The sequence below is a fragment of the Salvia hispanica genome, chromosome 6, assembly GCF_029641045.1.
Source record: "Salvia hispanica isolate PSC_SH4W2 chromosome 6, Shi_PSC_v1, whole genome shotgun sequence".
NCBI lineage: Eukaryota > Viridiplantae > Streptophyta > Magnoliopsida > Lamiales > Lamiaceae > Salvia > Salvia hispanica.
In genome coordinates, this window is record NC_142697.1 from 17,209,204 (window position 1) to 17,235,877 (window position 26,674).

The window sequence follows — 26,674 nt, forward strand, 5'->3', positions numbered from 1 at the left end:
AACCCGGAGTTAAATTCGGCAAACGTTTTTATTTTCTCCGTGTTAAAATTCGTATGCAGATCTCTCATCGTTTAGTGAACAAATCCTTTCAAATATTAGCGGCAAAAATTTGTCCCGGCTTATGTCGGTTACTCGAAACTTTAAGGTTTAAAGAAAACATAACCCCACAAACTAAGTGTAAATTTGTGTATGTATGAGCTTGATTTCTGAGCAACAATGTTGACAAGATCCACTCAACTACAAGGATGATTAGTCACACCAAGAAATAATAGCCACTCTTAGGCATGTTTGTTGAATCAGGATAAGCTCTTATTGCAAGGACATATAGATATGATTGCAATAATACACAAAATGAAATCAACTATCATGACTAACCCACCCCACCAACCACTTATTTTTGGACATAACCTAAGTAAAATAAGCATTGTTGTCAACTTCGTCTCACTTCATTATGTTAGTTTGTCCTCTAAACAAATTTAATAGAGATGGTTGGTTGATCTTTACAGGTTGGATTTGAATATATTGGTTTATGATAACTAAAGTATTATGATTCAATCCTACATACTAAACACTTTTGCATGTCAGAAAATAAGCGCTGAGATTCAATAATGAAAAGAAACAGATAGTAAAATAACAAACACTGAATATATTTAAAACTGATAGGCAGCACTCAGCAAAATGTTCAAACTGATTACTAGTTCTGCAAATACAAAAGAGTAATATATCTAAACACAAAAATGTAATCAGCACAACTTTTGAATGCATACAGGTTGCCTACATGCTTGAAAGCATAGCCAGATTGGTCCTGAACCGCTTCCACTGAAACAAAAGAAGACTTGAGGCTCGAGAAGTGTACCGGTGATGCAGCTAAGGATCATTGTCGTATGGTATATGTGGGGCAACCGACAATAGAACATTAAGGCCAGATTGTCCATGGATTTGGAGTTCAGCCGAAACAGAATCTGCATCAGCAATTTGATGACAGAAAGTGTTCCCTGCTAAGTCCAGATGCTTCAGTTTTCCTGTAGATGGATATACTGAGTAAAATAAATGAATAAAGATTCCCAAGTATAGCAGTGAGAATGTACGTAAATAGCCACCTTTTGAATCTTTCAAGCCAGAGGATATTACTGATAAAGAATGCATAGGCATTAAGTTATATCTTGCATCAATTGCAGCAATTTCATTAGCATGTTTAACGAGGCTCGCTATGAACTCTGCAGCTCCAAGTGCACCTTGGTTATCGCTGCAACAAGTTCAGAAAAATGTCAAGTATTTATGTGTGCGCATCTATGTAACATATGAAAAGCAGAAAGGACTTAAAGAGTTTATTTGGATTGAATGATTTGATTTGAGAAGAGGAATAATGCTCAAATCCATCAAAATCACTTCAGACTCAGTTACAAGAAAAGCGTTAATAATTCAAGTGTGTAGATGAACTCATGTCCACCCTTGAAGTCCTTCAGAAATAACGTAGATAGAATAGTAGTAATAAAAAAAAGTGTCAACTTAGTGTACCTAATGTTTATGTAAGCAATCTTCAATTCTACTGATATTTCCTTGGCAGCTTGTAGAAAACCAGAAGAACCAAGTGCGATGTCTTCGGCATCAAGGGATAAGACACCTGTGCACAAAAATTTACCCAAGGGTGCCCCAATTTTACTGGGGATAGCAAACAATTATGGCTCTTCACTCATAAGGCATAAAGATACAGTAGAGTCTTAAGCAAAACTTTCAGACAAAAATACCTCATACCTGCCAAGCATATTGCCTTTAATCGAAAGCACATGAAGAGGCTCATTCAAAGTTGAAAGAACTCCAAGAAGTTCAACCATTTGTTCGCATGAAGCGTCACAATTCTCAAGCTTCAGATTCGTAAAGGGTACATCTCTGCTAGATATCTTAGTAAAATAGGTGGCCAGGCTCCTGAAGAAAAAATAAAATACCAATAATTATTTTTCAGTAGCCCTTAATATAAGGTAGGGGAGACATGAGATAGCCAGCCTACCCGACTCCATCCTCAATTGGATTGTCACTCAAATCAAGACTATCTAAATTAGGCATGCAGTTCAGTGCGTGCCTGAGAGACTCTGCATCATCCCGTTCTAAGTTACATGACCTGAAGATCAGAAAAAAGAGAGGGAAATTAATATAAAAAATAACTAATGCACTCGATGTAAATCTAGCTCCCACTGCATCTTGCTAAAAACATTTTCATTTGGAATACAGTAAGTGAACATCTAGAAGAATTAGGGGTTTGGATCACCTCAATGAGTCTTGGTCCAGATATTTTTAAAGGGAAGAGTGGAAGGCAAAACAAAATAGGGATACAGGCAAGCATAGATACATGTCAAGGAGAATTATATAAATGAAAGTTCTTTTTGAGTAGACTTACACCAAGGTGCAAGAAGTCCTATCAAACATCCTCGAGAACCTATTCTACTATCATCCTACTCCAGTCTCTACTATGGCATATCGGTATCATTAAATTTTTGTTCTTCAAAACCTTTATGACTACTGAGAACTTCAACCTCTCTTATACATTATCAAGGGTTTCGGAAAATAATATCGTATCTCTTTCCAAGACAAAAACAACAAAATGCATGAAAAATGTTTTGGGCATTTTTAGCTTTGTTTTATTAAACCAGGATCAGATTTATGAGAGCAGAGTGTAGGGCCTGTTTCATCTTTCTCCTATCTTGTACTTTCCAGAAAAGTAAATAATCAAAGTCTTAGCAGGATCTTTCTCAGCAACTCCAAGCTCTGATATTTCCCGAAGATAGACATATTATATTTGCAATCATTTCAGCATGCTTGCAGAGGAGTTGCTTCAAACTGTCTCCTTCCATTCAATTTCTGATACTTAATATCACAGGCTCTTGTTAACTAATGCAACAAATTTACTCTGATCATTCTCACGTACAATCTCGTACAGAGTATAATACTTAAACTGCTAACAATTTTAGTGAACTCTATGATTCAAGTAAATGCCACTTGCTTCTCTAATTATCTATGATATACAGATAATGATCTGTTTGACAAGAATAAACAGCTCAAATACATCTTCGTGAAAGTAGGCAAGGTTTAAATGTTGCTGAGTTAATGATAGGCGGAATAAATTGATCCAGAAAAAATGCTACTAATTAGTACTCCCTCCGTCCACAAAAAATAGATCACTTTTGCCATTTTGGGACGTCCACAAAAAATAGATCACTTTCTAAAAATGGAAAGTTTATCTCTCATACTTTTCCCACTTTTTCTTCCCTCTCTCATACTTTACTCACTTTTTCTCCCTATCTCTCTTACTTTACCTACTTTTTCTCCTCATCTCTCTTACTTTACCAATTCTACATTAAAACCCGTGCCAAACAACAATAGATCTATTGTTTGTGGACGGAGGGAGTAGTAATTATCAAAGTACTTTGGGTTAACTTATTAAATCACCTTAAGTTGAGAACTCGTATTGACTGCAATGACTTGTTGCAACTTGATGGTCTCCACCGAAACTGAGAAAGGAATCCCGAGATCTGCATTCATTCAAATCATCTAAAATCATGCTCTTTCCTCAACCAAAGAATCAATGCAAGGTAAATACTTAATAACCAGTGAAGGTCCACTGACACTATTTTCTGAGAGGTCTAGCTTGGAAAGACTGGATGAGGCATCAAGGAGGGAATTAAAAATCCCCCTAGCAAAATTTCGGCCCAGATGGCCATCACATAAAGTTAATGATTGCAAGGACCTGCCAAGAGTAATTTTGGCTTAGGTCCAGATGAATGAATGATAACAAGAAAGAGAAAAGAAAATTTCTAGATTGTAGATTCTAGATCCAGTATAAGAATTTAGTGTATGCCAGAAGCAAGTTTCAATGCTAAGATCCCTATCTGTTCTCCCACATCGACTTGGTAATGATCTTGTGTCCTATATACTATAAGTTTGGACAACAATCCCCTCTTATAAGGCCTTTTAAGGGGGAGAGTGCCACTTTCTGCATGGTATCAAGGCAGACCCAAGTTGATTATGGATTTGTTTGGTTCATGTGTGGGAAGTTCGATGATCATTCCAGCCCCCACACATGCAGGGAGTTCTCTGATCCTTGTTTGTTGTCCCACATTGACCTGGTAATGGTCTCTAGTCTCCTATATAGTATATACAAGTTTGGACTTTGGATAACTCACAGCATATATCGAATCCACGAGCCCTCTTTAGATTTTTAGGGTTAATCCTAATTTGTATCCCCAACTTTCATGGTTTTCCCAAGAATGTCCCCATCTAACGTTTCCAGTTCGCAAAACCCTCAACTTTGGAAAAAGTTTCATTTATGTCCCAACTTACAGAATTCGGCAACAGAATAATGAGTCACCCAGCCAAAATCTACATTACGTACATAAAATTTCAGAGTAACCTTGAACCCTATGAATCCACTTAAGAATTTGAGAGGTGATTCATCATTCCGTTGCCGGATTTTGTAAGCCAGGTCATAAATCAATCTTTACCAAAGTTGATGGTTTCCAATGAAACATAAAGTGGGGACATGTTTTTGAAAATGTTGAAAGTAGGGGAAACAAACTATTATTCATCCTTTGTGTTAATATACTAAAGGATTTGATATTGTTAGTTGAGATAGTGTATTCAATCGTTCAATGTTGCAATATATCATCCTATAATTGAATATAACAAATCACATATAAGTGTACCTCCCAGATGTTAAGAATGACGCCAGTCCGGCTGGAATGGGAGATGAATCAGCCTGGAGAAAGCTTGATCTCTTGATTGAGAAATGCTGAACTCCATGCACTTGAAGACCCGTCATGTGCAATGAATCGGATATTGCATTGACAAAATCTGGAGAAAGCTTGCAATGGATAAATTCAATTGATTTTAAAGTCTCAGTACTCTGGTTCAGAAGTTTACATAATCCCTCAACCTGAGAAGTCGGGTCGGGCATATCAGAACGACTAGCCAAAATATGAGAAACTAAAAATTTAATTCCTAAAATTTACATGTCCGATGACCAAAAGATGTACTCAAATAATTTATTTAATAGCATTCAATAATCATACAGGTTTAAGAATAATGATGACGAAGAACATCTATTCTAATGGAGTAGTTTTTATCATGAAGAAAGAAAAAATATTGGAATTGTATGTAACAACATGATCTAATAATACAGTCATACTGCAGCAATTGTTAATGCTGTGAAAACCAGTGAATTTGTACAATTTTCAAGCTGACTGCTGATGTATTGCATTGCTCTTCTGACTTCTCATATTCCAACCTAGAGGAAGAAATTTATATACTCGATGTGTGCAGGTAAACTTTGTTATAGCATAATCGTAGTTGGAGCATCTTGAATCATGTTCCAGCATGATACAGTGACTCTAATCCATGAGTTTCTGTAAGCATCTCAAAAGGACGCACATCAGTTATTATCGTCATTCAATTTTAAATCTTATCAACTAAGTTAGCTGCTGTCTGTGATGCTCTGGAATATTTCAGTAAACACCATTCATAATGAAGAAGCTTAATTCAGTTACTTACAAGTACGCAAAACAAGCAGGGAAATCTTCCTTTTTGGTTAGCTAAATGATTATGCATGCATACATGGGAAATCTTGTTAGCATGGACCTCTTACATCACATTATTTCCTTTGTATGACATGTGGTTACACAAAACATGAGAATACAAGAAAATGAGAACAAAGACTCACATGGTCATTGGATTTAATCCACTGAAGCTCGAGACTTCCCAACTTACTGTTTTGAAACAACTCCTATAAGATAGTGATAAGGATACAAGATGATATCTTAGTAACCATGAAGAAACTGACTTACATGTGGCAGATGGAAGATCATTTGAGTAATATAATAGGAATGGGGAACTTACACATGTTTCTGCAGAACATAATGCATTTGGAAGCCTTAGCCGTCTGCAACAGAAACAGTGTCACTTCAAAAAGCCTAGTCTTCTAATATTGGATCAAGAGAATAAGAGATCAACTGTGGACCAGGAAAGAACAACAGATACTTGTCCATAATCAGTTTGTAGGGGGAGGAAGAAAAGCCCCTCACTGTAAAGTGGTTGAAAGTAAAACGAACGTAAGTAATGCATAGTTTGTGCATGATCGTGGGCTACCTGACATAAGCTCCAAACTGCTGGCAGTGACGAGAAAATTTGAGAGAGTCGAGTGGCAACTTAATCAAGTAATCTTTGCAACCAATCTGCTCCATTATACAATCTGCATATATCAAATACAGGCAATTTGCTTAAGGGTTTAGATTTCTCAACTGATAACATTTCTTTAATACAAACAACATCTCGAGATAAGGCATAAAAGAACAAAACAAAATTCAAATAAGAGCAAGAACAGAAAAGTCCGTACCAAATTTATAATAGAACACCAATGCATAAAAAGATGATAGAAAAAAGTACCCATACAAAGATTAATACAATTACATGTTTAAGCTTCTAACTTCTGTTTTTCATATTGTAATCTGTCATCAGTCCAATTATTTTCTGCTGAAATGAAGTTTCTGCCCAGCAAGGGTATTTTGAAGAATCAAAAGGAACATGTTTGACTAACCTGGAATTTGTATATCCCCTATAGAACCATCATAAGATGGAAGCAAAGCTGTTTCTGCTATAGCATCAACACAACTGGAAGTAATAGCAAGGTCAGCTCTTCCATAATGATGTAACTGATGACAACTATTTAAAATTTTATGACTCAAAACATTTGGTTATAGAACATACTCTTGCAAATGTGTCTCCCAGTACTTTTGCTGCCAATCATTTATTATTTCACATTTTTCCTTATTTCTATCAAACCAAGCCACAGTCTTCTTCTGCTGATCAAGACTAGGCCAACGAGCTTTGTATAGTGCACGCCACGCTGTATCTAAAATGTCGCATCTGCACAAACAACAGCCCAGTGATCATTTATACTAGTTTTTCCCTAACAATGTAACAAATTAAAAATTTTACTTTGAAATGCCAAAAGCACCTTTCTTGCCAACCTTCTACGTTTTCGAGAGTCGCTAGTATCATCATAGGCATGCTCTCTGCTTTCCATGAAGTTGGTTGGTCTGTATCAAGACAAAGGGTAGGGCTAAGATGAGTTCTATGCAATCACAAGCCCTTCAGAACCATCTACACCTTCATTTGACCTTATCAATTCTAATTCATTCTAAATGGCAGGGTAAACAACTTTTCTATAAGGTTTTTCCTGATAATAATGTAAAGCGAGAAACTTGCCAGAAACAAGCCATGGAATAATCATTCAATCCATTGCTAAACTTTCTAGTAAATAGCACCTTAGAAGGAAAGATAATGATAATTGCCCCCTAATTTTGTTTTCGCGAATAAGCACGAGCCAGCACTGATCATTATTTCTCATTAGAAACTAAGCATCACTCACAATTTTTCTTGCAATTTGTGCAGTGCTAATGGAGGCAACTGAGGCAGCAGAGCATCAAACAGTTCTTGCGGCAGTTGATAAATAACCGAAAGGAAATCGTCGTTACCCTCCCCTGCAACCAATCACGATATTCTTCAGCAAATAGATTGCAAATAAATGTAAATTAATGAAATAACCTTGGAGAAGTTCATCGGCAATAGCGGCCATGCATAAATCAAGTAATTTCGGCATTGTAGAGTTAAATTTGGTGCTTTCCGATTACACCGGCAGTGGATGGAGCTGGGAAAGGTATCTGCACAAGCGCCCCTCTAACCCTCCATTTCACACATATAACTCTGTAATTCAAATTATTTCTGGCATTTAATCTCAAACTCGATCGTTTTTGGTTTGTCACTGGTTTTCTTATTAGTCCGTGTAACAAAACACACGTTCTACTAATGTTTATATTAATTTTTATTTTATATTAATACATACCAATATGATTCCCATTTCACTCATTTTTTAAATTTATCTTTTATTGTATTTCTTAAAACTCATGTTGAATAGCCTCAAGATTGATTGATCGATGTAAAGGAAATCTGATTTATAGTACTATTCCCTCCATTGCCATTAAGAGTCTTATTTATGGGCAGCATGGATTTTAAGAAATATTAAGAAAAGTAAATGTAAAAAGTTAATGGAATAGAGATCTCACTTGTATATATTTGTTTTAAATGAAATGCAAGTGGAATGAGTTAGTGGAAGGTGAACCGAGACTCCTATTCACGGACTCCTATTCGCAAACGGACTAAAATAAAAAAAACGGAACTCCTATTCATTGACATGGAGAGTATTTCATAATATTCAATTCATATCAAGAAAAATTTAATAGTTACGTTTGTTTAAAGAAAAAAGTAAAATTGACCGAGAAAATGATTCTTATGAAATGAATCATGGAAATATAATTTTTAACAACTTTATTTTCATGAGTTAAAAAAAATATCAAAATTTAAAATTTTATTTTTTAAGTATTTAAATACTAAACAAAAAATATAGTATTAGTAGTATCTTCCTCTCACTTTTTTTCCTTATTACTTCCTTTATTTTATTAAAATGACTCACTTTCCTTTTTCGTTTGTCTCATCCAAGATGACCCATTACTAAAAATAGAAACTCTTTTAATTCTACTTTATTTTCTGTAACCTAACACACAAAACAATACTGCATAAAATCTCGTGTCATCCAAGGAAAAAGTCAACTTCCTTGGGACGAGGCTCTCATGAGTTATGATCAATGTCGAACTAAATTTAAAGACCGAACTAGAAACCATAATAGGGTCACTAGATCTAGCCTTTTTTTTAAGAAATTTGTTGAAGTGTGAATTATTTCGGTCTTCATTACAAGCTCATTTTACTTCATTCTAGCAAGTTTATTACTTCATTCCGGTACGTAACACCAATATGTTTTTACTTACTCCCAGCACATTTTGAAATGATTCAACACATGCTTCATTCGAATTCATTTCACTGGATTTTTACATTATTCACTCAATTTATTCTAGTAGATTTATTACTGATGGGGGATTGGTGCCCCTTGCACAGCGAAAGTCATGCATTCACAAATAAATAATACATATACGGATGGATCTATTTGACCAATTATGGGAGTAATTAATCACATGTTAAACAATCAATTACATGCTAGAACACATATAATCACGAACAAGGAATAAAAACCCTAATTCATGAATTCCTATGATTTAGAATTACCGAACAGTTTGCGCCTTCTCCACATGAAGATCTTCGTACTCAACCAAGAATCTTCTAATCTGTATCCCGAACTCAGAATCTGACCTTTGGGTGGGCAAAGCTTGTGAGAATCGAAAAGGGCTTGATTAGAAAGAAGAAAGAATATCAGTTTTGTCAAAAAGTGATTTTTCAGACTAGGGATCCATGGAGGTTGGACTTGGGTCAAACCTGTTGGACTTTTACTAATTAAATTGAGCCCCAATTTAATACAAGTCCGACAGAATATTATTATCAGCCACTACAGTAAAATAATATTAACTGTCTGTCCAATCCCAAATTACGAGTAATCCGAGCTTTTATTTCCTGTGTTTAAGATGTAAATATCCATTAATTAATTTAAGTCTGCTATTTAACTTTAATTAATTAATTCTCCCTCCGTCTCACCTAAGATGACATGTTTTTTTTAGTTTGTCTCAACTACTATGACACATTTCCTTTTTTGGAAACTTTCTCTCTCTAATTAATACACTCAATCACTTTTTCTCACTCCTATTAATATATCCATCTTTCTTTCTCTCTCTATTTTAATACTTACACCCACATTTCTCTCTCCAAATAAACACATTAACCAATAACTCCTAAAATCCCGTGCCGGCCAAGTAATGTAACATCTTAGCCGGGACGGAGGGAGTATCTTTTTTCCAAGAGTTGTCTAGTTCAAAATCTTTATCTATTATTCTGGAATAAATTCCAACCGACTTGGTTTCTAAATAATATAACCTTTTTCGAACACCTCTTGAGGATATTATCAAACTGGACTCACCCAGCACACGATTAATTGCAATAACAAAACTAGCACCTCTAAACATTGATCACCACTACCCAAGATATCATGATTCTTGGATTGCGAAAAATCCGCACCATTTGATAAATCAAAGTAGTGCATAATTAATATCGTATGCTCAATGTTATATCAACAATCATTAAGAAATAATAATCACCGAGATCTCATTTTTCAGTAATTAGCAAGAAAGACTTATCTCAACTGTTAGATCCTTCAGCGCTATACCACACCAGTGTCGTTTATTTCCTAAGGTAAGGAAACATACGAAATGACACTGCAATCTTTTACGATAGATAGCCAAAGTCTATCTAGGTTATGAAATTCTATTTCTCTTCTACAAAGGACCGACTACGTCACCTTCTGCGAACATCGTTCACGACCAGTCTACTATGTAGAAAAAATAGACTTGTTTACTTCTTACACATTTAAATGTTCGAGAAACATCTTATAAATGCATATGCAAACACCAATGCGATAAAATTACTTTTTCTCGCCTTGGGTTAAAAGTGGATTGTAGAATATATTGTATACAAGCAATTATATCCGTGCAACATGCTCGAAATATGAATTTCAGTATACCAATCCTAACAATTACTTCATTAAAAAACGTTATTACTTTATTGGACAAGGTTTTTACTTCATTTCAGCAGGACTTCAAATGCTTCTACACATACTTCATTCAAATATTTTATTACATTATTTCATGTGCTTATCACACCATTCAATTAGGCTATCATTTCATTTTGTTGTCAGCGCCGTGACGACGGTGATAGACATTGCAGAGAGAAAGAATGGTATACGACGGTGAAACCGACTGTATGTACTGGAATGAAGTAAAAACCTACTGGAATGAAGTTAAATCCTACTAATATGTTATGACTTATTTGTCCTGGGCTGAAATAAAAAATAGACTCGTGATGAAGGCGAATATAATTTATACATTTTTGCATTTCATCCATAAAAAACTAGATCTAAAAACCCTAATTTGGTCTAGTTTTATGGTTCTGCAATAAGAAGTTGATTTGCATGTAATGGGACCCTCCCTCTCTCATTGTCCATTTATTTTTATTATTAATAATAAATTCAATCCACATCAATTAAATAAAAAAAATTAATTTGATACATAGTATTATTTAAAAAAATTAAAAATAAAGGATTATATTCGATAAGTTTGCAAATATATTTTTATACAATAAATATTTTTTTATCTAAAATGCATTCTAAAAATAGTGTTCGTAGCTACTTTTACTATTAAAAATAACCAAAAAAAGTATTTTTATGTACATAATAATAAATGTTATCAAAATGATCATGTACAAAATAGGAGCATTTATAGTTTGTTACTTTAGTTTAATATACTACATGATCACAGTTTTGGTTATCATCTTTAGTTTGGTGCGTGTATTAAATATTTATTATTAAATTAAAATAAATTAACATAAATGAAGAATGAGAGAGATAAATAAGTTATTAAATAAATAGTAATATATAAATAATGAAAATGTAAAAAGGAGAGAGGGGTGAAAGAAAGATAGTACTAATATAAACACTAAAATATCCATTAAAACTGAAAAGTAAAAATTGAAAAAAAAGTCCAAAACTTAAATAGAATGATTTGTTAAATCAAAAATACTAATCCCTCTGTATCAAGATAAGCGAGGAGCGTTACTTTTTTGCGCTCATTTTTGAAAAATAATAGTATAAAAAAGGTAAAGCGGAGAAAATTAAAATAAAAAAAAGAATAATGCAGATAAGACTTACACAAAAATACGATGAAATATGTTTTGCATTTTTTAAGTTCGTAGATAAGCTTTATAGTCACTCTTCAATGGATGCAAAACAAAGCCATATGATGAATTTATTATGGACTACAATCCAAGTTTGGATGGTCAGAGATGTCATACATAGAAGAAACTACCAAGTACCAACAGTCTTTACATTTTAGATAAATAATTCAATAACACTTCAAAATTAGGATTGAGAAAGAACAATTGGTCCCCAGTAACCAAGTGAAATTCAGGGATATCTGTTGAGAGAAAAGGAGATGGATAACAACTGAAATTTGCATAATACTTCTCCGGTCTAAAGATAAGGAAGACACTTGTTCGAGACGCAGCAGCAACACTGTCACTGCGTATATCACGTGTCTGGGCCTTGGTCCATGTCTGCCTCTAGTGGTTGCTCGAGGATTATATTACAACTGTTCATAGTACGAGCATCAAGAAGACCATGATTCCAGAGTTTGATCATAAATAATCTCCAGCACCTGTATAGGATGGAAGAAAAGAGTTGAATACAATGACTGGCAAAGACACGGTGTAAATGTGGCAAAATTGATCAATAGTAACAACCTACAAATCCTAAACAGCAGTGAGCATAAACACTTGTTGCTGACCAAGCGTCAGGCTTGTAGCATATATAGAAGGAATTAAATAGGTTGAAAGACAAATAACTTTTCAAGGAAACAGAATCAACCAAAACGGGATTGTGAAACCAACAAATTCATTCTGAGAAAATAAAGTTGGGGAATATAGCAAATAAAGCTAATCGGTTTTCATAGGCAAACTCAGCACAGTAGAAGAAGTTACCAAAGTAGTGCTGGTATCTGAACAAGATCCTGCTTGTGCAGTTTGGAGAAAGCCTCACACGCCCAAGGAATATGACCATCCGCCAATACTCTGCCATCATGATGGAACAAATTAAATACGAAAAAGTATTGACCGCTTATGCATTTTTGCCAATGTATAAATCCTGATCTACATGCTGTTTTCCTTGAGAAGTTTAATACTAATGTAGCTAGAAAGAGAACTATGCTGCAGTTGTTCTGTTGTGCTGAATCCTAAAAAGTTCTTTTAAGAGTTTACAGTTCAACCAAGAAAACTTTGCTCCACTCAGCAGCAGCCCGAGGCATTCTATAGAAAATAAAACTAACTGAGCATTGAGAGCAGTTGACAGCCCATCTTCATGACCAAGAAAATTATATTTCACCCACTACGTGTATTTGGATCGAGTTACTTAGGAGCTATTTGGAGATTGATTCTTTAAAACCAAATTCTACCTCTTTTAGTGAGGCTCATTATCATAAACTACTCAAGCTTTAGTGTGAGAATACTTGCTCATTGGTTTGTGAGCAAGTTTGATAATATATCCACAAGCTAGGATGAGTTTACAAAACTGCTACTGCCATTTACATTTCGCACTTATACTAGTGACAAGTGTGTAATGATCTAATCAACCTGTTCCATTATGAAAAAACTATGAATTTTAGTACATAAAATATTTGTTTGAAAAGAAATAGTCTGTCTTGGAAAGGATAAATATTTGAATATGAATATAGATTGACAACACTTGCTGAGCCTCGATTAAGCTTGAATAAACTCATTCAGACATGCCCTTTCCATATGTTCGATAAGTTAAGCTCGAGCTTTGCAAAATAATAGATGATCCAAACTAAAACTTTTCAATACCATGTACTGTAATATTCCTAATTTATGTACTTAACATATTTGTACGGTAGCAGTAGAGTGGATTACCTATGTTGGACAAACAAGGCACCAAAAAAAACACTTAATCTACACCCATGGGTAGCAGCAGGTACTAAAAGAACTTGGCAATCATCTCTAAACCTAAAGAATTGGCTTGCAAGCAGAAAAGGTGGAAAGTTTTCAGTTATTTTTTACCAAGTTGATTGATGCATTTCTCAAGGCAACAGCACAGATAGAAAAGCTCTTTCTTTGAAAGATAATTTATCATTGCTATGCAACAGTAAATCAATACAGAGTCAAACAACACTTGCAGAGTTGCAGACATGTAGCGCCATATGCTTTTTGGATATGAGTTATATTTCTATCCATGAATTGTCTTAACAAATTTGTGTCTGCGTCCATGTATAATAACATGGTCTATGAGCAGATTATAATGAGATGGTAAAAATGGAAGAGGTTAAAAAACATAAGTTGCTGACCTTTGCTTCCTGACAAAAGAGTTCCAAAGATGCATCAACCGCTTCTCATCTTTTGTGACATCCACAAAGTCATCCAGCATCTGCTCCACATCAGGAAAGCATATGCAAACTCAATATGATGAATCTCCAAAAACTTAAACAACATGGTGATACTGTGGATAGCAGAAAGAGTTTAACTGATGTGATGTGATACTGTGCCTAGGTTGCGGGTGCTCAAGGCCGTGAAGAAAAAAGTGTGACTTAAATGCTAATATCAATTAAAGGATACATATCCTAGAACAAAATCCAGTTTAACCAGAAACCCAATTTAGTAAGATCAGGGCAGAGAATTGAAGAACCAACCACCAGGCTGTTTGTCATCTTACTTGACGTATTGCAAGAGATCCTATACTACTGATGCGAAAAAGGACTTTGCACTACATCAAATGCAATTAGCTACCCAGTGAGCCTGATAAACACAATTAAATTGTACCATATAAATATCAAATGTTAATGGGACTATCAGCTACAGTTGCAGTGTTCATTGCATATTCGCATGTTTGATTTCTATGATTCTATCCACTAAATTTAGCACAAAATACATGGGCGACTCAACCTATATAGTACTACAGTATATGGTAAAAAAGCAATTCAGGCCAATGTTGCTTATAATTTATAAGTTACCGTTATTCTTCGGGCTTTTGCCTATTGACACACAACCAAACTGTCAAACCAAAGCAAATTGAACCTCAAACTGAAACACTTTACAGGCAAATTTTGGAGCAGAATAAACAAGTAATGGTCAGAGAGACTGCATACCCTTCGGTCTTCAAGATCTGCAACATCATCATCAACTTCATCCTCACTGTCCCGATCTGATAAGACTTGCTCCATGGCCATGGGCTGTTAAATTACCAAATCATTACTTCCAGATCTATAAAATTAAATCTCGAGATTCTCTAAGCATAGCATGTCACACTAGTTTCTCAATGTGTTAATTTGTTTTCAAAATGCAACACTGTATACCTCTCAGACATGCATAACCCAGCCTCAAAGTTAGGACAATTTAACATCGTAAAGTGACTGAATCAAGCCAAGTCATCAAAAGACAGGTACAGCACTAGTGATGCAACACACATTCTAAAGACAAAGGATACATGATACATTCACCACCTTTTTTCTTATACTTGGCAACAAGCTTTTGACAGCATGAAGACTATAACATTCACAGACAAGATAACATTAATAAAAAATGTTTTATTTTTAAGTGCTACACACCCCAACTCCGATTATTTGTAGAAAACAAATTTGAACAGTTTATCCAACAACTTTAGACACATTAAAATTGGACCCAACAGAACTGTACTGCATTACATGTGGGTTGAAACTGAAAAATATGACATACATTCATGTAGAAACGCAAAAGTTGATATGATAAAAATGATCATTGAACCACTCACTTGAGCTCTATGAGAGTGAAAGAACTGCCGCTTCTGCAAGAGTGCACGACTGTAGCCAAAAAAAGAGAAATAATAAAATAATCAGTCAGTGATCATATCACTTCGACAGGTAAATTACAGTGGGGAAAAAGATCTAGCTGCTTAATACAACTATGAAATATGAACTCTGTTTAGCTGGCTAAAAAGAGAATCAGCTACACCCCTGAAGTATATAATAGATGTCATTTAACGTATTAAAACAATTCATTGAAAATACCATCCAAGTAACAAAAGCGCAGAGTATTATTGTTGTTTTTTAGGTGTTCAACAAGATGACTCTACGAAAGTTCCTCTGAAACCACATTGTAGTATAAATATAGATGTCGAAAAACTATCTACAAAACAAGTCACTCTTCAATATAATATAAATGTCAAAAAAACCAGGTAGCTCAAAAAGATAAGAGAGTCAAATCAAGCTTAAGGTAGCATATCATGTTAAAAATGTAATTATGAGTTCTTTGAGTCTTTAAACTAAATCTGAGGACTTCACTTACTTTCTAGGATCAGAGCGTTCGACAGATAATTTCCTTGTCTTTGCAAACTGTAGTAATGCTGGATGCGCAATGTTTCCAGGTAATGACTGGACACATTCAGGGTCTGCATATGAATGAGCAGTGGCAGATGAAGCTCTGGGACTGGATGCATCACGGTCTGCACTCTCTTCTACACCAACTAAATGTCAGATGTAATTTTCTTTTCAAGTTTATAGACAGCTAAGCATATTTACACGGAGTAGTATTTTAAACATGTTAACTTTTGTAGTTAATTAGCCCTTGGAGGCAGCTAAAGGAATGCTGCCGGGAAAACTCATACCATGTACAGTTTCGCATCCATGTAAAGGCTATAGCATATATAAGGAGGTCAATGGCCAAGCAAGCAACCTAAAAAGTGAGTATATTTCGTTATGCAGAAACCAGTCGGTTATATTTAAATATTTCTTTTACATTATATTAAGCAGAAATCAATGCAGTCAGTTTCACACAATTCTTACACAATTACACTACTGTTCAGAGAATCTGAGATTCAGGGACCAAATGCAAGAAACTCATCACTTATGAAGTTTAGAGTAAAATCAACTGCTTTACACTACAGCATGACAGCAAACGAAGAAGTAGCTAGTAATGATTCAGCAACAAGGCTACTCTGCTGGATAAATTGTTGATGCTGATAGTCCTACAACCATCTCTTGCTATGGTTAAATATATAAATAAATTATAAATACGCACGAAAGAGAAAATAACACAAATAACCAAGATACATATTGCATGAATTACCAACAGTCTTTTCTCTAAGCTCAATGATTGATCCCGGCATTTCTGAATCTAAGACAAGAGGATGCACAAACTTCGGATTCTGCGTTGGGCTCTTCGTTTTTCTGCGCCGTGGTGCCTTTGAACTGTGTTGCACCCACATTATTTCACAACATTTAACTTTTTAAAATCCCAAACAGCTTATTCTGAAAATATTTAGTCCACCCAAGGCATACCAAAGGAAAAATGTTTGTTGCTTAGGATCAACACCAGCTGCAACATTCTGCACAAAACAAAGTATATATGTTAGTCAAATTCCTTATTGCAATTGAGAGACATCACATAGCTCTATGCACATCAATTACACATTAAGATCTATTTCGCAGGCTTGGGAACATCAATGCCAAAAAGATACATGGGATGTAACAGTGTTGTGAAAAATTGCGCTAAGGGCGCGCTTGGGGCGTGGGGCGGTCAGGGCGCAGCTGTAGTTGCCCCAGCCACCCTGGGCCGAACGATATTCATGGGACGGGCTGGGGCGAGCCAGGGTGGTTTGGGCGGCTGAAGCGCACGCGAGGCGACGGTGGGGAGTCGGCTGTTTCATGCTCAGAATTCCGGCGTGTTTAATAAAGAGGGAAGAAGGGATAAGGAAGATGAAGGGGTCACTCATATTTTAACGTTATAATTTAAGCACAGCTTTTTAGGTGTCTTAAAGAAAACTATTAGTCCCAGTGGTGCAGCTTTTTAGGTCAATTAAATAAATAAAATAAGTCATCTCTCTGTTTCTCTCTAATAGAGAAAGCATTTAGTAAAGAAATCTCTCTTCTTATAGGCGCCTACTGATAATACCCAAGATAAGCGAAGCACTTCTTTTGGGCACGAGATTTAAGGAATTGATATTTAAAGAGTTAAAGTAGAGAGAGTAAAGTATGAGAGAGAGAAAGAGAGAGAGAAGTGAGAAATAAAGTAGGTGGATAATAAAGTAAGAGAGATGATTTTTTGCTAAAAAAGAAAATGCCTCACTTGTAGTGGGACATCCCAAAAAGGAATATGACTTGCTTATCGCTTATCTTGGGACGGAGGGGAGTATTTATTTATAGTATTATGCTTCTAGGAAATTTATACAAAAAATCAGCTGCATGCACTACAAATTAGTACTCCCTCCGTCTAATTAAATATGCAACATTTGGGAATCAGCACGGGTTTTTATGTAGTGTTATTTTGTGAGTTAATGAAGAGAGAGAAAAGTAAGAGAGATGAAAAAGTAGAGATAGAGATGTTTCCATTTTAGGAAACGTTTCATTTTTAATGGGTCAGGGGAAGTATAAGAAACATCATACACCTATATATCTATATAAAATATATATAAAAAATAATTCAGAGGTACTAATCCTATTTTTTAAGTATCGGTCGCCCTGATTCGTGGGTCTCTTGCCCCTTCGCCCCGCGCCACAGATTTTATAGAATCGCCCCGGAGTGCCCCACGCCCCTAACAACACTGGGATGTAATCAAATGCAAACTCTAAATATTGTACAGACTTCAAACTCCTCAACCCAGTGTCAACACAGCGTTGACCGTCGGCCATTAATATTCTGTGGATGTTATTTTGTCACATGTTGACATTTTCTAACGGTTAAGATCATAGTTTGGAGTTTGTATGATATTTATAGTTTGCATTTGATTACATCCCAATACTACCATTACTACTGCACACAATTATAGCTTCAAAAACACTAACAAACATGGTTAGTCAAAGCCAGAGAAAAATAAGCATACTGACCTCAGATCTCCATGTATCGGTCTTTACAGATATATTGACAGCTTGAAATTCCTCTGTTACCTACACAATTTCTTCAGGAATCAGTATAGTTTTTTAGGTATACTGTCAGCTCAGTGACCTACATTAAGTTTACCAACCCAAAATTCAAAGTTGAAGAGGTCATGGCAGGCGGGCAGGTGAAATCTGAGACCCTGATAAATAAACTTCAGGAATCAATGCATAGTCCGGAGAGCATTTTGCACTTGAACAAAATAAAGAAAATAAGATTTTACAGTACCTTAAAGCTTGCACATTTGACCAAGCAGAAAGGGCATGTAAAGTCCTCCGTTACTGTGTATACATATTTTCAAGTCAGCCTTTTCACGTGCAGCAACAAATAAGGATGAAATGCACAGCTTGCACAAAGGTACAAGTCAGAAATACTCTGAAGAATAATACTCCCTCTATCCCAGAGAAACATTCATTCTTTCCAATTTTGGTATATCCACAACAACATTCAGTTTTCATTTTTGGACACTACCCCACCATAATCCCTTTATGTTTTACCATTACTTAACCAACTTATTCACAATATTACTATCCATGGCCCATCACTATAATAACACTATAACATAGTAGGACCCTTTCTCCACTCATCACACAGTCACCTAACAATTTCTTAAACCCGTGCCATTAAAAGTGATGAACATGTCTCTGGGGTAGAGGGAGTATGCAATTCAGAATAGTAACTAAAACCAAAGATGAGTTATGTTTGGCTATGGGTCTTATAAACAAACAAATCTTTCTTTGAAACAAAGGCAAATCATGCAGGGAGAGAAACTAGAGGCCTCTTCTACAAGAATGGTCAACAATGGCAAGCTAATACCTTCAGTCCTCTGCAACTTGTTATTATAGTATCTGTAGTTGAAAACAACATTTCCAGTCCTCAACCTGGACGGCAACAATCAATAGGATAGTGTGAGGCAATGAGATAAGAAGGATATGACATGATGCATTTGCTGCAGGAAGAAAGGAGAAAGTAATTATATTTATTTGTACTCGTTTAAGTCATGTTTCTTTTTTAACTCGTTCAATCTTATGGTTGCAACTACAGGTAGATAAAACCACAGTTCACAACTTCACATACTACAAAGTAAAGAGAAAGAGTCCATCACATTGTTATCAACCATTTCATACAGCATTAACTTTGTCAATTAATATGTTTTTCATGATGCAGAACAAACAAGAATATATTTTATTAATCATCAATTCATTTTCATGATGAAATAGGTTGGTTCAGACTTCAGACATGGCTCATTATAGCAGTAGAGCAATATCCAGAAACATAGTAAGATTAGCAGAGTCCATATTTATTACAAGATTTTATTGTGAGATACCATTTACAGTAGGTAGCATGAATTACAATAAAACAAGCTGCATTTCCATCTTTTAGCAGTTTACAGTTTTAGAGATCAGAAGTATGGTTGCTAAGGTTTTGGTTAGCTCAATATGTCAAAACGGTCTTCAAGCTTTTGGTAGGACAACCCAACTATATTTGCAAACGCTGAGAGTAGGATCCAGGCCCTTAAACAACCCATCTGTCTACCACCCCTTAGGTTGACATGTAACTATTTCCAGGTAGTACTTGTGATGAACTGTAGTCAGAGTAAGCAACACCATGAGATGTTCATCATGAAGTCAGGGTATATGGTAACACTGAGACAAATTCCTAATTGCTTATTTGCTTTTATACTCAGATGAGTGATGCGACTCTGGCTACTTTTGTCAGACAATGTGCATGAAATACATTAAATGTTTGGGTCGTGGTTATGCAATAATTCACCTTATAATCTGAGGCAAAGTGGAGGAGGGAACGTCATAATATGAGAATGAATCATAAGGAGATCTCTGCTTGAGCCCAATTTCTTCTGCTGCAACACGGACTTGCAGTTGTTGAGACAAATCCTTTGGTAAAGCAGACAAACAAGTAACAATCAACAAAAAAGCACTATTCAATGGTAGATCACTAAAATGTTAAAACAGGGTTTCTCTGGGTGTAAAAAATTCTGTTCTCTGTAAAATGGGAACATACCATAGCTCCAGCATGGGGACTGTGAAATGAAAGGCATTTATCTTCTCCAAAACAGCCCGTCTGTGAAAAAGAACTAGTTGAGAAAAGGTGAAGGAAATAGAAACTGAGAGAAATGATGAGGATGACTAATTTACGAAGTTAAACTTATTACTCCTTTAGTTAAAATATTACTCCCTCCGTCCCACTTTAGGAGTCCCATTTGAGTTCGGTGCGGGCTTTAAGAAATGTAAAGGAAAGTGGGTGAAAAGAGATAGTGGAATGTGGGTCCTACTTTTATATATTAGTTTTATAATAAAATGCGAGTGGAAAAAGGTCAGTGGAATGTGGGGACTATTACCATATATCGAATATTTCAAGTGGGACTACTAAAGTGGGACACCCAAAAAATGTCAACCGGGACTCCTGAAGTGGGACGGAGGGAGTAATAAAAAAATCCAATAGGGAGTGAGACATATGACAGTGATCAGAAATATCCAACTAAGCGAATACAAGAGTCATAACAAACTAATATGGTACGAATTGAGGGTGAAACTACAGGTTTTAAGGCCTCAAGAAGACATCTGCATTACATGAATAACAAATACAGCCTTGAGTACCCATAAAGTAACTACTGCTATGCACTGAATGATCAACACAACCAAAATGGTCCCTTAAGACTACAAAGACACCTCCAATGTTATAACAGGCACTAAGGTTAGGCAGGCAGTAAATCAGGGCCTAGCACCATCGTAGGTGCAATAAAGAGGCTAATATTTTTCTTTGGTGAAAGGGTATATGGATGGCCAAGGGCCACCATAGGCCTTGTCAGGACCTATGTCACAACTAGACACCTCAAAGAAACAGCGCAAAATATAGCTACTGCATCAACGGAGAAAAATTAAAATACATATATGAGGAACGAACATAATAATTATCCCATTCATGCTACTGTATCAACAAAAAAGAGCATGTCTTTGCTTAAATGATGGCTTTACAAAAATATATACAGAAGACAAATAAATGAATTTTCTTAGATCTTTTCTCAGGAATGCGGCTAACTTTGACTACTCATTACGATAAGAGCAACCCAATAAAGAAAAGGTGTCCCCAATGTAGCAAATTCAATTCCAAAGAAAAATAAGAACAAGTGAACAACACATTTACAAGTTTTAGAAACACCAGGAAGTATATGATCACCATATTTCAGTTTCATTATTTTATAATTACTGCATACCTTCAGGAGGCAGGAATGCAAGTCAACAGGCAACAACATCTCAGCTCTCCCCCCACTACTCAAGTGAAGCAATTCCATTGGAATCTTACCCAGGAAACAGTGACCTCCAACATTAGCTATCATCAATAAGGAAACACTTAGGCAGGATGACCAGACAAACAAAAAGAAGAAACAAGAAGTGGAAAGAGAAAGATAGGACAGGACAAATTCTAAAGCCTCATTAATAAATTGCAATATGAAAAGAAAATAAAATAGACAGCTTCTAGTGAAAAGAAATTACAAGCAAGAAGAAAATGCATATTATGAGAGGCAAAACTTAACGCCACATTAATAAGAAATTGCAATACAACGGATACCCATGGAACAATGGTTGGAAATTTGGCATATGCTCAACATGACTAACAGCTAAAGAAAATTTGTCAGCCGCAAACAATGTACCTAGTTCTAAAAGATTGGTTATATACTTATCTCTCCGTTCCTTGTTAATAGAGGCATTTCTTTTCGGCACAGAGTTTAAGAATAGTGTGTTAAATGGAGTAAGAGAGATGAAGAGAGAATAAAGTAAAAGGTAGAATTACTTTTTACCAAAAATTGAAATGACTCAATTAACTTGAAGCTTCCCAAAATAGAAAAATGACTCTATTAACATGGAAAAGAGGGAGTGATTATTTATAGGTGAGTACACAGGAAAACAATAGAGCCAAGTTTGATGTGACATCCCCCTTCAAGTGTACTTAATCTTGTTTAGATGAATATGACAAGAATAAGAAGTCTAGAACATGAAGCCTTGCAGCTTATAAGCACTTGTTTACTAAAAGGAAATCTAAAGAGATTCTCCCACTATTTAGATAAAGACTTTTTTTTGGTCCTAAACATATAGCCATTCAAGATTTTGATCCATAATATTATATTTGATAGCTTTGGGTCCTTAACATTATGAATTGGTCCATTTTTTGTCCTAAAAGTGATGGAGCCGTTAAATTTGACGGTAAAAGCAATTTTGGCCCGATTAGTAACCTAAACACTATTATGTGAAACCCTTAACCAGTAAACTGAAGTCCTTTTTTGGTACTCCTAACATATGAGCATTTTACATTTTTGTTCTAAACATATGAACATTTGCGCTTTTGGTCAAGAACATAATGTTTGCTAGGTTCGGGTCCTAAACATTATAAATTTATCCATATTTTGCTAAAAGTTGACTCGGTAGTTCAATTTTGATGATGTTAAGGTTCAAAATCTCTTCGATGTCCGTCCATAAAATCACACATCGATGGCACATTTTGAATGGAAAGCTAGCGCCTGAATTCGAGCATGTGACAACGGCTCATAGTTGGCCACACCGACAACCTTATCAATGAAAGGATGGTGTAATAAGGCAGTGGCGCAGCTATCGATGACAGTGTCGGCACGGTTGAAGGGTTAGAATTTTCAAAACTAAATAAAAGAAGTAGTTAATAGTAATGTTTACGAGTTTATTAATAGTATCATAAATTTTGAGAAGCGAAATTGCATGCGCGAATTCAGGCGCTAGCTTCGCCTCCAAAGTTCATAATGTTTAGGACCTAAAGCTAGGAAACATAATGTTTTGGACCAAAATGGTCAAATGCTCGTATGTTTAGGATCAAAATGAAATACAAATGCTAATGCCATCTCTTTGACTTCAACAACTATAGTGGAGTATTAAAAAAGTATCCTAATCTAATGGGACAAATCCATCCAACATATTCAACTCACCTGGAAACGATGGTCCATCTGTGTGCTCCTTAAACAATTCAGCTACAAGAGAGTAGCAAACCATGAATTTTTGTAAACATTGTATCCCTTAATGTAGACACCAAATATGGAAAAAGCATACCACAGCTAACTAACAAAATTGTAAGAGAGCCAGATTTGACTTCAGCTAATAGTTTATTAATCTCGGGAAGAATGAAATTTGCTTCATCTTGGTTCATTGCATCATCTTCAGTACATTTAGTCAATATACACTCTCGCCTGAATCGATAAACTGCAGAATCCTGCATCAATAAGAAGTCAGAAAGGTAGAGAGAGCAACTGAAGGTCATAACAAAAACTAATGAGTTGAGCAGAACTCAACCTCTACAACTGCAGGACTATAAACGGGCCTTGCCAACATTATACACAAAGGTAATAGACTTCGAATTTGAGATTCATCATTTACAGTTGACGGTAGGGAGATTGTCATTTGAATCCTACAAAGAAAGCAATACATATGTAAAGTGTAAACCACATCAGTATTGCAATTTGAATGACAACATATGCATCCCAGATTCCAACTATAAAGCATACATCAACTCGAGAGACTTTGAAAAAGAACAAATAAAAAAAATTAGGATGAAAATGGATCGGTAGTGGTAGGTAATATTTGAGGGATGACCAAACAGCGCATTCTTGTAAATATGTCAAGATTGTCCATTGTGATGAACCTTCACACCGAATCAGTATTTTGGTAAAAAAGGGCAATTTTATAGGTCTACCCAGTCCAAGGATACCAATACCATACAATGCTTATAATAAAAGAATTAAGGAATTAGGAACCAAGGTCGAGAAAAGCGACAACATAATATTTATCTTCGTAAGGGATTCCAATACTTCATGGTTTTACAAAAAGTTGATAAGTACCAAGCAAGTGTATGTGGGATAAGGAACATTATTGTTCATGCATAACAATATAATTGGTTGTGAGTGCTTCCTAAATCTGTAGTAGGAACATGGACAACATAAATGTTTGTGAGTGCTTCATAAATAGTGAGAGCAGTTCCTAACTTCTCACGGCAACTGAAAATTCCAAATTAGTTGCAGAAAAAGAAATCTTGACAAAACGCAATATATATATTATAAAGAGTTCTACCTTTTCTTGTGTTTTGCTTGTATTTTGTACCGTAAACATCTCTGAAGAAAGGATGGCTGCAGTAGAAACCTGCCTCTAGTTAGAAATTTCTATCCAAAATACATTTTCCAATAAACATATACTCCCTCCGTAGCTTCTCTACATTATTCTCCCACTTCCTTTACTCTATCTCCACTTTAACTAATTATTATCATTTTCCCAATGTGTCCAAGTAGCGTGGCCAGAGAGAGTACATGAAAGAGATTAAAATTTATTGTTGGCAAAAGGCTGTTAAAAAATAGCCAAAAAATCAATAACTAGGTACTTAATGTGTGCATATGCTGATCATCTAAATCCACTATTGAGTATTGACATGTCAGTACTAAATGAAGTAATTCCTCAACAAATAGCACCAGACAATTCCATCATCATATCCAAATTTCCAAAAAGGCTTTAAAAATATTTCTTGAAAAATGAAATAACATGAGCAACTGAGCAGGACTAAGAGGAAGAGGAGGCAGCAAGATGGAAGAATCTTACGTTTCTAGCAGCACGGCGCTGAAGAATGTTGTACAATTCAACGGGCTTGCAGTAAATTGAGAGGCTTTCCTCAGCTGCAATTTGCTCTTCTGGAGACAAATGCGCACGGGGATCTTGACGACACATATGGTCCGCACCTTGGGAGTAACTGCAATTGCAAACACAATTCCTGTTCCAAGAATTAGATTACACTGATGATCCCAGCTGACCCTAATAATTAGATTTTGATGTTCCATGAACTATAACTAGAATGCACAGGATATCCTAGTTGGCCTCTAACAATGGCATTTCTAAATGCAGTCAACTTGGTTGAAATTAGATGCCAAATTTATGAATCTATCTGACATTTGTCAAATTAAAGACTTAGGGGAATACATAATTCCCTGTTCACATAATAAGTTGAGGATCTCAATTCAATTGATCAGTATTTGGACATAATTATTCAATCATCAGACAACATATTTTCCAATATACTATGAGAGCATGGACACCATAAATAACAACTTCTTGTTAACCACAATGCAAACTGAACAATGGTTCAACAAATGAACAAAACTACAAGAAGCAGTATTGAGCAAGTGGCCTATAGACCTTGCAGCTGCCAAGCATCCGTAAAGGTTTCATGGAATATCAAAGATATAAAAGCTAGTACTCCATATGATTGGCGTTATTTGCAACTTAATGGGCACAGAAAGTAAACTCCAATTAAAGAATCTCACAACCACACAATGCACCATTAATGCTTCCGCGTGTGTGTATCAGAAGAAACGCTTACGCAGTTTCACGAGCCACGAGAGGTATGCCCGGCATCCGTTGCTAGGGCTGTAGTATAAATGAATCAAGCGGACCGGAGAAGAAGCTGGAGTTCGGCTTGTTTATACCAAACCATCAAAATCCTCTTCTTTTTAGGGGATAATACAACCACGTTCCTAGATTATGCCCCTTGCAAGTGCACACTGCTCGATAATGGCTAATCGCAGCTGCGCCTAAAATAATTGCATCAAAACAGCAATTAGTTTCTAATCGCCGACTATATGCTACTCATTATCATACTCGCAATGAAAATAGGTTATCTAAGAGCAGTAAAATCCTCGGATCTAAGCGTTACAAAGTAATGGGGTCGTAACCTTCAATGGAGAAGAATTGGTGGAATTAGTTGAAATAGAAATTGGAGTTCGATTTTGAGAATTAGGGCTTATTAGCAAAATAAAGCAGAGGCCAAAATAGATTTGATTTAATGCTCGACCAGCTCTACCAACAACCACCAGTAGCATTAACCCCAAAGCTCATTTTCATGTCAAAATTAATGTTGATCTATTAGATTAGGGTTGCGCCATATGGTCATAAAATTTACAAGGGATAATGCCAACTAAGAGCATCTAGTAAACGAAAAAGCTATATATTCTATTTACCTTTTTAAAAAGTGAAATATACACGGTCAAAAAATAACACACTTCAAAGGAGAAAGATATATAGAAAAATAAATGATTTTTAAAAAATAAAATAATACTAGTATAAAATGCATTAAAATACATAAA

The 26,674-nt window shown here is 35.5% G+C and overlaps 2 protein-coding genes across 11 annotated transcripts; both read right to left on the reverse strand.

The window, feature by feature from the left end:
* Positions 1-626: 626 nt before the first annotated feature.
* On the reverse strand, positions 627-7,806 carry LOC125204047 (RNI-like superfamily protein). Of its 2 annotated transcripts, XM_048102585.2 has the most exons (16): positions 7,594-7,806; positions 7,418-7,529; positions 7,017-7,085; positions 6,754-6,912; positions 6,584-6,657; positions 6,136-6,238; positions 5,887-5,929; positions 5,711-5,773; positions 4,698-4,927; positions 3,622-3,742; positions 3,445-3,527; positions 2,009-2,119; positions 1,756-1,926; positions 1,519-1,662; positions 1,101-1,246; positions 627-1,022 (listed from the first exon to the last, which is right to left on the reverse strand). In XM_048102585.2, exons 1-16 carry the CDS (start codon positions 7,646-7,648, stop codon positions 868-870), a joined length of 1,839 nt encoding a protein of 612 aa, XP_047958542.2. In that variant the 5' UTR covers positions 7,649-7,806; the 3' UTR covers positions 627-867. The 2 variants fall into 2 exon arrangements, with proteins under 2 accessions (XP_047958542.2, XP_088916076.1); XM_089059950.1 differs by lacking the exon at positions 7,594-7,806 and having other exon boundaries at positions 7,004-7,085.
* A 4,015-nt stretch (positions 7,807-11,821) lies between these two features.
* On the reverse strand, positions 11,822-26,422 carry LOC125205529 (polycomb group protein EMBRYONIC FLOWER 2-like). 9 transcript variants are annotated; one of them, XM_048104535.2, is made up of 22 exons: positions 26,264-26,422; positions 25,912-26,122; positions 25,137-25,284; positions 24,618-24,673; positions 23,844-23,958; positions 23,604-23,763; positions 23,483-23,524; positions 21,746-21,861; positions 20,533-20,592; positions 20,284-20,405; positions 19,327-19,391; positions 18,739-18,791; positions 18,584-18,652; positions 18,462-18,521; positions 16,917-16,963; positions 16,705-16,826; positions 15,925-16,102; positions 15,392-15,440; positions 14,751-14,834; positions 13,953-14,032; positions 12,577-12,666; positions 11,822-12,254 (listed from the first exon to the last, which is right to left on the reverse strand). In XM_048104535.2, exons 2-22 carry the CDS (start codon positions 25,944-25,946, stop codon positions 12,128-12,130), a joined length of 1,878 nt encoding a protein of 625 aa, XP_047960492.1. In that variant the 5' UTR covers positions 25,947-26,122; positions 26,264-26,422; the 3' UTR covers positions 11,822-12,127. The 9 variants fall into 9 exon arrangements, with proteins under 9 accessions (XP_047960492.1, XP_047960487.1, XP_088916919.1 ...); XM_048104530.2 differs by having other exon boundaries at positions 25,137-25,305; XM_089060793.1 differs by having other exon boundaries at positions 18,599-18,652; positions 26,264-26,421.
* Between the last annotated feature and the right edge of the window lie 252 nt (positions 26,423-26,674).

Bases quoted from the DNA above. Each gene is read 5' to 3' on its own strand.
- LOC125205529 (XM_048104530.2), bottom strand. From the start codon at position 25,946: ATGCCGGGCATACCTCTCGTGGCTCGTGAAACTGC. The intron at 21,862-23,482 runs GTGAGTTGAATA...TATTGATGATAG, and splicing joins AGATGGACCATCGTTTCCAG to CTAATGTTGGAGGTCACTGT. The intron at 18,522-18,583 runs GTAGGTCACTGA...GAAATTGTGTAG, and splicing joins TTTGGGTTGGTAAACTTAAT to GTAACAGAGGAATTTCAAGC.
- LOC125204047 (XM_048102585.2), bottom strand. From the start codon at position 7,648: ATGCCGAAATTACTTGATTTATGCATGGCCGCTATTGCCGATGAACTT. The intron at 7,086-7,417 runs GTGAGTGATGCT...GTCTTGATACAG, and splicing joins CACAAATTGCAAGAAAAATT to ACCAACCAACTTCATGGAAA. The intron at 1,663-1,755 runs GTATGAGGTATT...TGCTATCCCCAG, and splicing joins AAAGGCAATATGCTTGGCAG to TAAAATTGGGGCACCCTTGG.